Source organism: Mizuhopecten yessoensis, unplaced genomic scaffold (assembly GCF_002113885.1).
Source record: "Mizuhopecten yessoensis strain PY_sf001 unplaced genomic scaffold, ASM211388v2 scaffold8261, whole genome shotgun sequence".
Taxonomy (NCBI): domain Eukaryota; kingdom Metazoa; phylum Mollusca; class Bivalvia; order Pectinida; family Pectinidae; genus Mizuhopecten; species Mizuhopecten yessoensis.
The window spans coordinates 215104-228984 of NW_018407459.1; the positions used below are offsets into that span (position 1 = coordinate 215104).

The following is a 13881-nucleotide window of genomic DNA, read 5'->3' on the forward strand; positions in this document are numbered from 1 at the left end:
CAAGCCCTACGTACCCAACCCTCCAGATCTGTAGTTTACATAACTAAGCCCACAGATACACAATCTTGCCTGACTCAGCTTCTGCCACCAAGAGATAACCGGTGATGTGCCTAGTCCCTTACAAAGTACCTATATCTACTCTGTATGCATTAGGCTATCACATCCAAGTAACTTACAACCTACCATTATCTTCACCATACTGCATTACAATATCGATAAAGATACACAACAAAAACTTTCCGATAACTGTTTTTTTACATTTTGACTAACCTAACACTTAAAGTTATATACAGATTTAGATCCAGGGTGTTTCAAATGACTTCAGTGCTAGCTTTTCCTACATGTGGACTATATATAAACAGACACAAATGGGTGGTTCTACTGACATGATCCATTTTTTGATAGTATTAATCTTTTTAAGCCACAAATTAATAAAGACTTATACTTGCAAATTCTGCAAAAACTTTTATTCCAAACAAAACAGTTTTGAAATGCAACCAAAATGTTGTATGTTTGCATATTTTTAATAACTGTTCGCTTTGTGTTAAAGATTTATCATATCATTATGTAAATGTATTTTCCCATGGAATGTTGAAATGCCAGGGAAATGCCACTGAAATGTTTCAGCTCTATAACGTTTACTGGAGTGTTTACCCATTGGTTATGTGTATGCCAGTAAAATGTTATATCCTGTATCCTGTTAGGGGACAATCGAGACCAACGCCCTGCACACTGTTCACGACAAATCTTGCTAAACACAAACTTCCTTTATATCACTTCAAGTCACCACAATGATCTAAGCTATTTCTATCCACACAAAATACTGATACTTATGCTGTATTAATGAAATTTCAACAAAATTAAAAATTAATATATGCATACATGCTGTAAATAATACATACAGCTATAGCATTACCAGGTTTTATTTAGGATTTTTTCATATTGATAATCATTAAAAGAATTTCAAATTTAAATTAATTAATTTCATTAATTATACAAGACAATAACAGCATTGAAGGCAATTAACTATTCAATTGGTCTATAACACAAGTTAAGTTAATGCCAAGTATTTCTGACATTCTACTGACTAAATTACCAGAGACATTGTTAATTATATCAGATGTGTTTACATAAGTAACTAATTACTGAATACACAAAATAATGAAGAAAAAAAATATTACGGTGAAAACGAAAATTGTTCATTAACAGAAATAGGCCAATTACTCATGACATTATGAGTGTGTTATAAGTATATATAAAGGGAAAGTACACCGACAAATTCTGCGGTACATTATGTGATTTAACTACACAGATTTGACCTACTGATGTGGTGCCAAGTTTGCTTGTACTATAAAGACCGAAGTTCATTCCAGGCTAGCTACTCATAATTTACTGTGGTCCTTTCCACATTTTTTGAGTTTCATCTATACCAGAGGAAATCATAGGGAGAACGAGACCAAATCACAATCACCTAAGCGCTTATTTTCTAAATAACTGTTTTCCATTGCAAAAGAGGGTACACCGCAGGACATCATACAGTAATCAATTAGCTAAAGCATTTTGTACACGAAACATTGGTCTCTTCAGGAGCACAGGAGAATAGCTACGAGTACCAAGAGTAATGAACTCTATCATTTCCTACATCATTTATCGGCAAGTACATCAAAAGAATTTTGACGATGTATGTTATTGCAATATTACACACCTTGGCTTCCCAAACTTGTTAACTGGAATTAGTGTAGTACAGTATCTAATCACAGGGAAGGGGTATCCCAAAAAGCACAGGAAGATTCCAGAAAACTAGCTATCAAAGGTGTCTACCAAGACTGCCAATAGACTCCTATAACCCTTGAAGTTGCCAACTTTAACAATTTCCTTTACGAAGGTGCTAGAGTGAAACTTTTACTTACGAGTAATTAATTCTAGCTTTCTCTACATAATTCTTTGGCTTGTAGAGGTAGGGTTGAGCGTCTCTGATGGACACTGGCGGACTGTTGGCGAGAGCATTCTCCATACAGCTTTCAAAAGACAGACTGTACATGGACCCTGGTGACATTGTCCCGTTGGCGTTGAAGGTGCTGTTGAACGTATTATAGGGCGACACAGAATTTGCACTATAGGAGCTGACTCCAGGGGTCATTGTAGGTCCTGGGGTCAAACCTGGTGTCCTACTTAATGTATTCTGAAAACAAAAATGCTCAGGCTCAACGTATATGCATATAAGTTGTGATTTTCTTTAATATCAGTAAATATTTTTCATACAAGTATTCTGGGGTGAATCAAGTTGCTTATTTGGTACTACAGTACTTGTTCTTAACAAAATACCAGGATTAGTATGAACATTATTTATTTTCTGTTCATTTTAGCTTAATCTACTACAAAACTTATCTCTGAAAACCATCCAGAACCAAGGGAGACTACTCTGATCTGTGATTATGGGCTTGTGTTTTTGAAAGGGAGAACATACATTAGGTTATGAGGAGACTTTTCTGTCTTGTGTAGGCAGACTTGCATAATGTGGGGTGCAGACTATTCTATCTTTTTTTCCTTGCATTAAGGGGAAGACAACTCTACTCTTTTTTAATGGACCTACATTAGGTAACTGAAAATCGGCTCTGACTTTAGAAGGACTTAAATTAGGTGAGGGAGAGACAATTCTGTCCTGTGATGGTAGACTTGCCTTGGAATAGAGGGAGACTTCTCTGCCCTGTGTTGGTGGACTTACGTTAGGAGAGGGTCCTGCTGGACTCCTGCTGAAAGGACTCAGCCTATCCAGACTGCCGGACGATGAGTGATGCACAGTACCGTTTCCATTCACACCCATTACCAATTCATCCTTCGAGTCTTTCTTTTTCTTTTGGTTTAAATTTTCTTTTATACTCTTCTTTAGGTCATCTTTGTCCAGGTACCTCATAATGGATAGTTCCTCGGGATGTCGTATACCTTCAAAGAAAACATCATTATACCAGTCACTGATATATTCAACGATGTGAAAATGCTCGGCACTTACACCCTCATTTTTTAAACCCTCTTAGTCTTTTCTCATTATACTTGTAAGTGCTTTTTGGGTCTTCTTTGGCCGACATTAAACAAGCACAGGCTGAATTGCTCTTTCTGTATAACGTTGGTAAAAATGTTTTTTTTAAAATATCAAAATTTTTGTATACTTTACTACTTCTATTTTCTTTGAAAAATATAACTGTTTTTGTTGTGCCTAATTTAATGTTTTGGTTGGAAGTTCAGTGGTTGGCCATGTTTGGGGTATTGATGAAGCAGCATGGAGAGTACAGATACAGTTTATTTGGCCTGAAGTCATGTAACTTGGCACTAACAGAATGTGCTGCAAAGTCTGCCAGAGAAAACACCATCAGTGAAAAGCCAGCTAATTTCATTAAAACTGTTTTCAATAAACACATCAGCTTGTTTGGTATAGACGTTGGGCATGAGGTCCATTTGGTAAGTTTATGAGACCTTATCTGACAATTTGTGTCTGCTAAGACCAGGAGTTCCTTTATAACTGTATTGATTTACCATTTGTATAAACACTGAAGATGATAGGGAACAACCTTCAGCTATAGCCGACTGTGAAGGATGCACACAAAATTGCACACCATGCCAGAAATCAACCATTTCAAGAAGATACGGCCTGTCTTTTATCTGTAAATCCATCAGGTTGGTTACACACACTGCTGCACAATGCCTAAAGTTTTGTGTAAACTCACCAAGGAAAATCAATTCTGTTTCATCTCCTGGCAAATTTACTTTGCAAATATTTGAAATACCATACCACCAGTGAGTTGGTTTATCTATTTACACTGTACAACACAAGTTTAATGAATTAGTATGCCTTTAAGCAGGATCTTCTCCAGTCCAGGATGTTTATAAATTACTGGATATTATATAATGTGTCTGTAAGACACGACACCCTCTAGATGTGTTATAAAAAGGAACCTGCGGGAACACTTGGGAACTATACTATCATAGAATCTGTGTAAATAAACTTTCTTTGGGACTGTACTTAACATCAAATAGGTTTTATTTTAAAACACTGTATTTTCACAACAATACCATATTTTGAAAATCACTCATAGGTCCAGAAGTCTTATCATAAAATGTACTTATCATAAAATGTAGTACATTTTATATCCTTTTATGTACATGCAATGACCTAGCAATTATGAAGTTGGCTTATGGGCAGATTTCTAATGCAGTTTCTATGCCAGGATATGTATTTGAAATAGGATCAGGGGCCTGGGATTGGTTTATATCTGATTATATGCCTAGGTAATACAGTGTACTTCTTGGACCTGCTCCCTAAATATAGAGGTCTGTGTGTATATTGAAGACCAGTGTAGGTATGTACTTTATGTGCAGGAAGTGGTTGGTGTATGTTGTGTTTGGGCCTGTTACCTATCCATCACCACCCTCCCTCACACTGGACAGACAGGGCCTGTTGCCCAGAGCTACACCAGCTGTTGTACATGTACCACAGTTATATATACATCATGGGTCTTAATAAGTTTTTAAAGAAGATCAACATCACAGAGTTCCAAGAGGAAAGAGAATCACAAGGTAGCATCCCATTTCCTACGATCTGTTTCTGACTGCCAATGTGCAAGTTAAGTTCCCAAGATGAACCCCAGAGTGCAAAGCAAACAAAGAGTATTTAGTTCATAATGAAAGTCACCCCACAGAGTGTCCTAGTTCTCCATGAATGTCCCCACCCCTGGTCCTCAGAAGTTCTAGTTCTCCATGAATGTCCCCACCCCTGGCCCTCAGAAGTTCTAGTTCTCCATGAATGTCCCCACTCCTGGCCCTCAGAAGTTCTAGTTCTCCATGAATGTCCCCACCCCTGGCCCTCAGAAGTTCTAGTTCTCCATGAATGTCCCCACCCCTGGCCCTCAGAAGTTCTAGTTCTCCATGAATGTCCCCACCCCTGGCCCTCAGAAGTTCTAGTTCTCCATGAATGTCCCCACCCCTGGCCCTCAGAAGTTCTAGTTCTCCTTGAATGTCCCCACCCCTGGTCCTCAGAAGTTCAAAGTAAATCACCCTCGGCCCCGCCTGAGTTCACAACAAACAACAACCAAATGTCCCTCGTTCACCAAAATTGTCAGCCCTAGAGTGCCCTAGTCCTAATCAAACAGTCATAATTTACAATAATGTAATCTGAAAGCATCCAGTTTCAATAGATGTTATCATGACCATCCACGAGTTACTCCCCTTGAAGAGTTCTTGCCTGAAAATGCACAAGTCTCGCGAGAGAATGCGAGGATACGGGGGCAAACCAATCTGCCATGTGTAAACAATATGCCCCACCTTCACTGTATTGAACCAACAAAATTAACTCACAAGAATAGAGGTCAAATAAAATGCATTTAGTGATGACATTCCAATCAAATTGTTCGTCCAAAACAAGTCTTCTGACGTTTCATTTACATAAAGGTAACACACGATACTCTGTACGCCGCTGACGGTCCGTCACAGCTGTGACGCTTTAGCTTCGTCCTCTTTTTCAATATCTGACCAATTTAACATGTCTGCTTGCTATCATAGGTGTACTATAGCTCCCCTTTTTCTTATTTAGAGTAGATGATACCTTTTGACTTTAAAATATTACCCAATGCATTACATGGAAGTTTGTGGAAATTTGTATCTGAATGTTTTGACGCTGCCATGTTGTTTATATATCCGTTGCCCCAGCAAGTACAGTTAAATCACCTCCTATTTGAAGAGTTCCACTGGTCGCGATATCATCTATTGAACATCCCAGAATGAAGATCCAGAATATTGCTACTTCCTCTCAAAAATAAACAGCACATGCATGGATATCACTATATGCCCCCCTAACCACATAAAATGGCTTGGGGCATAAAAACCTTTGTTTATACATATATACATACTGTAAAAGATTTCTAGATGGTTTCAAATCTCTTCATAGCAATCAGTCTTATATGATATAGGTGGCAATCATTTCAGAAAATGCTTCGAAATATTTTGTAATGATAAAATCTATTGTTTGATCTTCAAATTACAAAACAGGACAAACACAAAACAGCCTGAACAATTGTTGTGCATTAATACTTTTCAGTTGGCGAGCTTCGGCCTGATTTCATACTTTATTGTATTGTGTCTGATATAATCCAACTGTGATATTAACGTAATCGATAATGTCACTTCCCGCGAAATCAATTTCCCTTGTGAATACTGGTTGGATTTCCACCCATCAAGTAGAAATAATATGACAGGCTATTTTGATAACAGAATCAAAGTTTGAAATTACGATTCACCGATACCTGGTATTAGTTCCCAGTGATTGCCACAGGTGTCTAAGGTATAATTACCAATGATTTGCCATTGTTACTGAAGTCAAGTCATTGATTATGTCCTGTCACTAGCCTTAGCTACGTACAGCCACCATGTCCAAGACCAATACACAACACTAACTGATGAAAAACAACCTTCCTAAGCCAATTTCATTCCTGCAAAGCTTAAATATAATCAAAAGTACATGATTCATCAATATCAAAGCAGCAAATGTTATCCATCATGTACTTATAAACCCGGATGAATGATCCAGCTACATATTTCTATTGTGTATTTTGTAGGCTGCTATATATGTACTATGTAGGATGCTGACCTTTCATAGTTCCTCAATCTCACATATCATATTTTATGTAAGTTAAAAGCAAAAACATACCCGCATTAATTCTAAGTCAAGGCTTCCATTTTGAATACCTATCAGAATCTCTCCTATCTATCAATGAAATTGGGTAAAAATAGCAAGCTGGTGTTCCAAAACCTCTTTGTGATAAGAGATCACCTAAATAGTGATGGACTGTACCAAACAATAGGCCAAGGCTAATATATAGCTCACCTAGTATTACCAGGGTCTAATTTCCTTTTATTATCCAGGTGAGGTAACTAACTTAAATACAAATGAACATACTTTGATTCATTAATACCATATTTAGGTCACTGTGATCAGATCTTTTATGTGCAACTTCATAAATAAGAAAGAATACCCTGGTGTGAACATTATTATACCCTTGTATAATGCTTCGTCTATATCTCCAGGCTTTCAGGCCACCACTGGTTAGGATTTGTATGTAAGTACATGTACACTAGTGTTTGGTATATATGGAAGTTAATACTTCCGTTGGCAGCGTTTGTGACACGGATTTTCCATTTTCGTAATTATTCATTGCATTGTCCCTAAGAGCATACACATCTGTGATGTTCTCTCAAAGCCACCACAGGAAGGAAATATTTCTAACAGAAAATCTTTCTGAATTGATTTTTTTTTACTGACTACAAAATCGCTGTCCACAACTGACTAAAGCACAGAATTGTCCAAAGCATTATCTAATAACTTTCACAGCTCTGCCAGACATTTTTGTGTGGAGGACTCGTGAGAGGCCGGGAACCAAACACATTACAGCAAGGATGATAGGAAAAACACAAAGTTCTGTCTGATCCATACAAACACAAAAAGTGGACAGTCACACTGTTCCAGCGCCATCAAAATGGAAAAATAGGATGATGCATCTAAATGATAAAAGTGATGAGGCAACCAGAGAGAGTTTTATCTCCTGCAGTGAGGTTCATGCAGTGCTCCCTATGGTTGGAAATGTCAGTGGAACTAGTGAGAAAATATCAAGCAAATTTAGAAATAACCTGAATCCTCATATCCTGTGACCCTTTAACAAGTGTAGTAAGTAATTGAGGAAGCTATCAAACAAACGAGAGATGCCTACAACCAACCAATGATCAATGATGATTTAATCTGTACCAAATTGCTGATTTTACTGACAATAAATCCCTTTTAATGAATATATAATCAAATGAAACTGAACATAGCTAGACATGGTTTGAAGTCAAACCATCAGAACTGCACACAACTACTGATTCATGAAACAATATAATATATTCTTCATTTTTTTAAGTAGCCCTATGTTTTTTTCAAAGCATCTTTGCAACAAATGTTTTTTTTTCCTTTACCTTCAAATTTGCAGGACTGTCACTGTGTAATTACACAGAGCAAATAGCTTACAGCAGTTTGATCGGTAGTAGTTTGATTGGTATCTTACCTAATTCTTTACAGAGCAGTATGACAGCTGAGAAAACATTCTTTGAGAAGTCCATTCTTTGATCGATGATCTGCAGGTCAGGAAGCTGCACTCGCACATTTTTGTGCATGGGTGTAAAGTGTAGTTTGGCATCAGCCTGTACATTGTACTGGTTTAGAGTTGACCTTGACCTTGTCAACCATGTGTTTCTCTCCGGCCACCACAGTGAATGATCTGACCAGTCCATTGCAATATCTGGAAAACAGAATGAATTTAAATTAGTAAAATGTTCATACCGGTAACTCAATAAACATCATAAGACAAATGTATTACCCAAATAGCTTCAAGATTTCCCTTCATTGAAAATTGAGGGTCATCAATAAATATTTGGGGTTGTCATAAATTATAATTTTCAGTATTCATTTCTTCAAGTCATATACTGGTATATCATTAAATTTTTGAGACTTGATATTTTTAAGTTGTCATTTCAGGGGGTCATGGGGACACAGTTTTCATATTTTAGGGGTCCTTTAATGGAAAATGGGGGTATTTGAAGAAGGATTTTGCTTCATGTAAATCCCTGCTTTCTCTATTTGCCAGTTACATACATTTTTAAATGGGAGTATCAAGATATTTAGTGGGAGCCTCTATAACTCCTGGTGAACCATTTTCCCAATTGCTGTTATTAAGGAAAACCATAGTACCAATGCCAGTATAATGGAATTGATAGTATCATTACTGTATCATGATAAACCATTGTACAGACACCAGTGTCATGGAAGAACATTGTATCATTGATGGTATCATAGAAAACCATTGTACTAGTAATGTTACCATACCTTACACCTATAGCTTTACTTCTGGGTCAACTTGAAAGAAAGTGATATCATAACACACTGACATTTACAGTATACATAACACAATGGCTTGCTTTAGAGGAATTCGCACATGTCACTGACCTTGTGCTCGGTGAATACATTTAAATCTCCTTAAATGATCAGGTTTAAATATTTAAATAGCCCAGTCTTGTTGTACCGAGTAATCCTATTCAGCTTACCGCTGATCAATTATAAGATAAGTAACAGAATGTAATCAAACCAAAAACCCTGTACATTTGTTAGTCTCTCTGTCTCCCCTGAGGTGCCAACTACCCTATAAGTCTCCGAGCAGCACACTCCAGTATTGACAAAGTAAACATTTATGTCAACTATAAAATGGATTGCATACAATTTCAATTAGACTGGCCACCATCTCTAGAATATTAAATAATTAAGAAAAAACGAACTCTAACAATTTTGATCACTTGGATGTCTTCATAAAAACTTGGGGGCTGGTGGCCAGTCTACATTTCAATGGATGTAATCAATCTCATAACATTAAGTCAATCAATTACTATTAATACCTTTACTTACTCTGAAGACACTACGATTAGTGGATTGCTCATCAGTTCCCTTTGTAAACACCTGTCATTGCATTTAAAACCATTCTTATCGACATTTATACTGGCCTGTCATGACAATTGCCAAAAAACTAACAGAATGTCATATATACCTACTGAAGTTAACATAGATAATCTCAAATGTACAAATATGTAACTACCAAGAATGAAAAACAAAAAGGTTCACCAGCTGTCACACCTGGAATCTACCTGTCATCATGACATCTACATATCCCAGTACGTATTTTATAACTAATCCCCAAACTTAAAACCAGGATTAACACTCCCAAATAAATTAGGCTAATATGAATGCATGTTGAGTTTTACTTTTTGCAAATCAAAATATATATTCCTCACTTTGATTTTTTGCAGGTAGCATTTTCATCTGTCTGATCAGTTTTAATTTTAATTAACTCATTTTTTTTCTATCCACAGGTGTACATACCATTGTTGTTATATTGATAAAGAACAAGTGACAGTTTTTGTTTATATTACATCTGAACTTCCAACCCTCCGTTTTTCCTTTACATTAAAACACCTCACAGTTGTATACAACTCATGATCAGTATAGCATCACATTAAAGCACCTCACAGTTGTATACAACTCATGATCAGTATAGCATCACATTAAAGCACCTCACAGTTGTATACAACTCATGATCAGTATAGCATCACATTAAAGCACCTCACAGTTGTATACAATTGTTATTTTAGAAAAGTTTTAAATTTACCTCAATCATGTGATGTACCATTAAGACACACGAGTATAAAATACAGGGGCTGAATCATACAGGCTACAGTTACCCATTGGTAATGGTACATAGGAATCAAAGTTCTATATCTGGAGGCAGTCTCTAAATCAAGATTTTTATCTAAATCAGTACATGCCATATGTTAAAGGTAATTGCTATCAAGTGCTTACTCATTTTCCTCCATCAACTTTTCCTTGCCCTTGTTCACTGTAAACCTAATATACAAACTTTATAAATGAATCCTTTTAATATAGACCTAGCTGGAGGTACTGACATTGAAAAATCATATTTAAGTTATTTTGATATTAAATTAACTACATTTTTTACGAAGGGTATAGTGAGATTTAGATTGAATTGAATCAACTTAAAATCAATTAAGTATGCGATAGTATGTACCAGGGAGCTGAGTGGTAATTAGCTACATGCCGTGATAAAAGTCGGGATAAAAGTCGATCTAGATAGGAAAGTCTAGTTTATCAATACATGTAAATGGCAGGGAAGATATTCCCCAGTTGTATATCTTACAAGTTTCTATGCATATTCTGGTGATCATGCTGAGTGTATGTAAATGGCTGCAGGTACAGGTTATATTGGTATGTGTGTGTATACAGACATTTCAGTAACAGTATGTTGAGGATGAAGCCTCTAACCAATTAATAGTCTTCAGCCTTGTACATGTTTACGCATAGTTCTAGGCAATCTTACGAACATACTCCCACTCCACACACCCCTTCCCGGAACTGCATGTACCATTACAGCAAAAATTTGGAATCTGTTTTTCAGATGTTTATAAAGATGTTTACAATGGTTCATGTCTCAACTTCATATACATAATGAAATTGCAAAATTAAATCATATTTACGAAATATCTATACTGAACAAAAAAAGAAACGCACAAAGTTCCCTCCCCCCCCCCCCCCCCCCCCCCCCCCCCCCCCCCCCCCCCTTGCAGTACACCTTAGCTGTAAGGAAATAATGAAACATTTGGTCAGGTATTACATCAAGAACGATCTCCCTTCTCAACAATCTACCCTAAAATCAGCCAAGCGTGACGATGTCATTGTGTGACTTTGTGAGCTTCTTTAGTCCAAATCACGTGGCATGATCAAGCCAAGCCAGAGTTTTTCAAACAAATAATCTCAACTGATACTCTAAGTTCAGCCACATTAATTTTCCACATTGTCATTTTGATTTCGCCATTGACTGAGATGCCACGCTTAACGCAAATTCAGAGGGGAAGAGCAATTGCGATGTTGATGGATGGTCATAGCCAAACTGCTGTCGCACGGCAGTTTGGTGTTGGCCCGTGTACAATTAACCGTCTCTGTACACGTTTCCGTGCTACTGGTTTAGTTTCCGATCGTCCCAGGAGCAGTCGTCCACGTGTAAAGACCACACGACAAGACAGGGCGATTTGATTGTCGCACTTGCGCAACAGATTCAAGACTGCTGTAGAGACTGCATCGCATACCTTATAGGTACTCATGGCAGACCCATTAGTCCTCAAACTGCCAGGAACCGCTTGAGTGCCGAGAGAATCATTGCGCGCCGACCTTATGTCAGGCCACCTCTGACACCACATAGGCGGCAAGTGCGTCTTGACTGGATGCGCAGACATGGCCCGAATAGGTTTGGGATGCGTCGATGGAGGCGTGAGATGTTCACCGACGAGTCTAGATTCTGTCTGTATCACTCAGACGGAAGAAAAAGGGTATATCGCTGATGCGGTGAGCGTTTCGCCGACGCATGCGTGGTTGAACGCGATAGATTCGGTGGGGCTTCTGTAATGGTTTAGGGAGGCATCTCACATGGAGTAAAATCCCCCTTAGTGGTCCTGGATCAAAACCTCAATGCCGTTCGATACAGAGACCAGATCCTCCAACCACATGTCCTTCCACTTCTCAGACGTCATAACCTAATTTTCAAGCAAGACAATGCTTGACTTGCTCGACTGCATGTTGCCAGAGTCTGTCGTGATTTTCTCATGGCAAACAATGTTCAGCCTCTGGAATGGCCCCCATATAGCCCCGACATGTCTCTCATTGAGCATCTGTGGGATGAACTGGACAGGCGTATAAGGAAACATAAAAAAAAAAAAACTAACCGCGCCCAGTTGATCGCAGCATTAACACAAGAATGGAACAACATTCCTTTAAGGCGAATAAATGTTCTCATGAATTCAATGCATAGGAGAATCCGTGCAGGGGTTCGTGCAAAAGGTGCCCACACCAGGCACTGAAGTGTCATTTTGTTTTAGCGGGTATCCCACTTTGAGTAACTACTGATGACACGAGTGACATCACACAAACTTTTCTTCTACAGTATTTACTGTAAAGAGTAGACTTGTCCCTTCATATTGATATAAAATTTTGTACAAATTTCCCAAAATATCATAGGCTATTGATTGCATAATTTAATTGTGCGTTTCTTTTTTTGTTCAGTATACATTCTTTGAATGGGGCATATGTGTATAGTTTAGAAGTGTGTGAGAAAGTACACCTAAAATGGCCCCAAATACATGGAATAAATATAAGCCATGATCAATGTTTGATGTAGCTAATTGATTTCTAAGTTAGCTGTCAGGGACTTGTACATTCAATAGCATTCACAGTGCCAAGGCAAGTGTACCTACACCTTAACATGTATGTATAACATGAATTGATCAATGGCCTTCACCTAACATATATATGGTATATAGAGAGAGAGAACAACATGATCAGATCAAATATACACAGATAACAAAGCTATAACCTTAACAAACTTTTTTTTTATTTGTTCTTAATAAATTTCAATTCAAATGTTATTGATTACCATGCATGGTCACATACAACTAATTATAACTGAAACTATTAAGTGACCTTGACCATGTACATTTAGTCAGTGACCTTGTCCAAATCTAGTGACCTCCACCTTTTGATCCTGCCAATCAATGATCTAATCATGACATCACTTGATACTAAACTTGTTCATCATTTCTGGCCATTAGCTGGAACACCACAGACAGCTACATGATTGTTTGGAGTATGTTTTGCTTTTAAATTGATTATCGCTGTCTCCCAGTAACATCAGCATCAAATTGTAAACATCAAAGCTCCCCACAACAAATGGGTCTAACTTCGATTTCTTCTGTATCATGTGATACGGCTGCTTCATCAATCCACCAATTACTACTCCATCCATATCTACCAGGCACATACAGCTTAAAGTACAACACAGATTTATTACTGCCAACAATCCTATTCAGCAACAGACACTACATCAATCAGCTTTCAACTCAGGAATGAAATCAATGAAAGCAAGACAGGACATACCCGAAATGAGTTTCAAAGTATAATTATCTAATTTATTACATGAACAAGTCATCAAATATCTTATGAAAGAAATATGAGTTTCTGCATGTTCATCATAAGGCTAACTAGAGTCAGACTTTGTGCACGTCCATCTTGCTATAGCTAACTGTAACTTTTTATGTTACAGGATTGAACAATACTGCACGTTAAGGAGAGCCGTTGATATAAAGTGAATCAAACAAAAACTGTTGCACATCTGTTGGGGAGCTGTTACATTGTAAATGTATCCTTATAATGTTAAACTAGGTAGGGTGTCTACTTAAACACAACATGTT

At 37.5% G+C, this 13881-nt stretch overlaps 1 protein-coding gene across 2 annotated transcripts in view; it reads right to left on the reverse strand.

Moving 5' to 3' along the window:
* The window catches only part of LOC110455535 (fermitin family homolog 2-like), a 40500-nt gene that overhangs the window by 18109 nt on the left and 8510 nt on the right, over positions 1-13881 (reverse strand). For both annotated transcript variants that reach the window (XM_021505718.1, XM_021505719.1), the window contains exons 3-5: positions 8088-8321; positions 2726-2943; positions 1911-2182 (exon numbers count right to left, since the gene is read on the reverse strand). In XM_021505718.1, coding sequence (XP_021361393.1) covers positions 1911-2182; positions 2726-2943; positions 8088-8321 — 724 coding nt within the window. The remainder of the gene's footprint in view (positions 1-1910; positions 2183-2725; positions 2944-8087; positions 8322-13881) is intronic.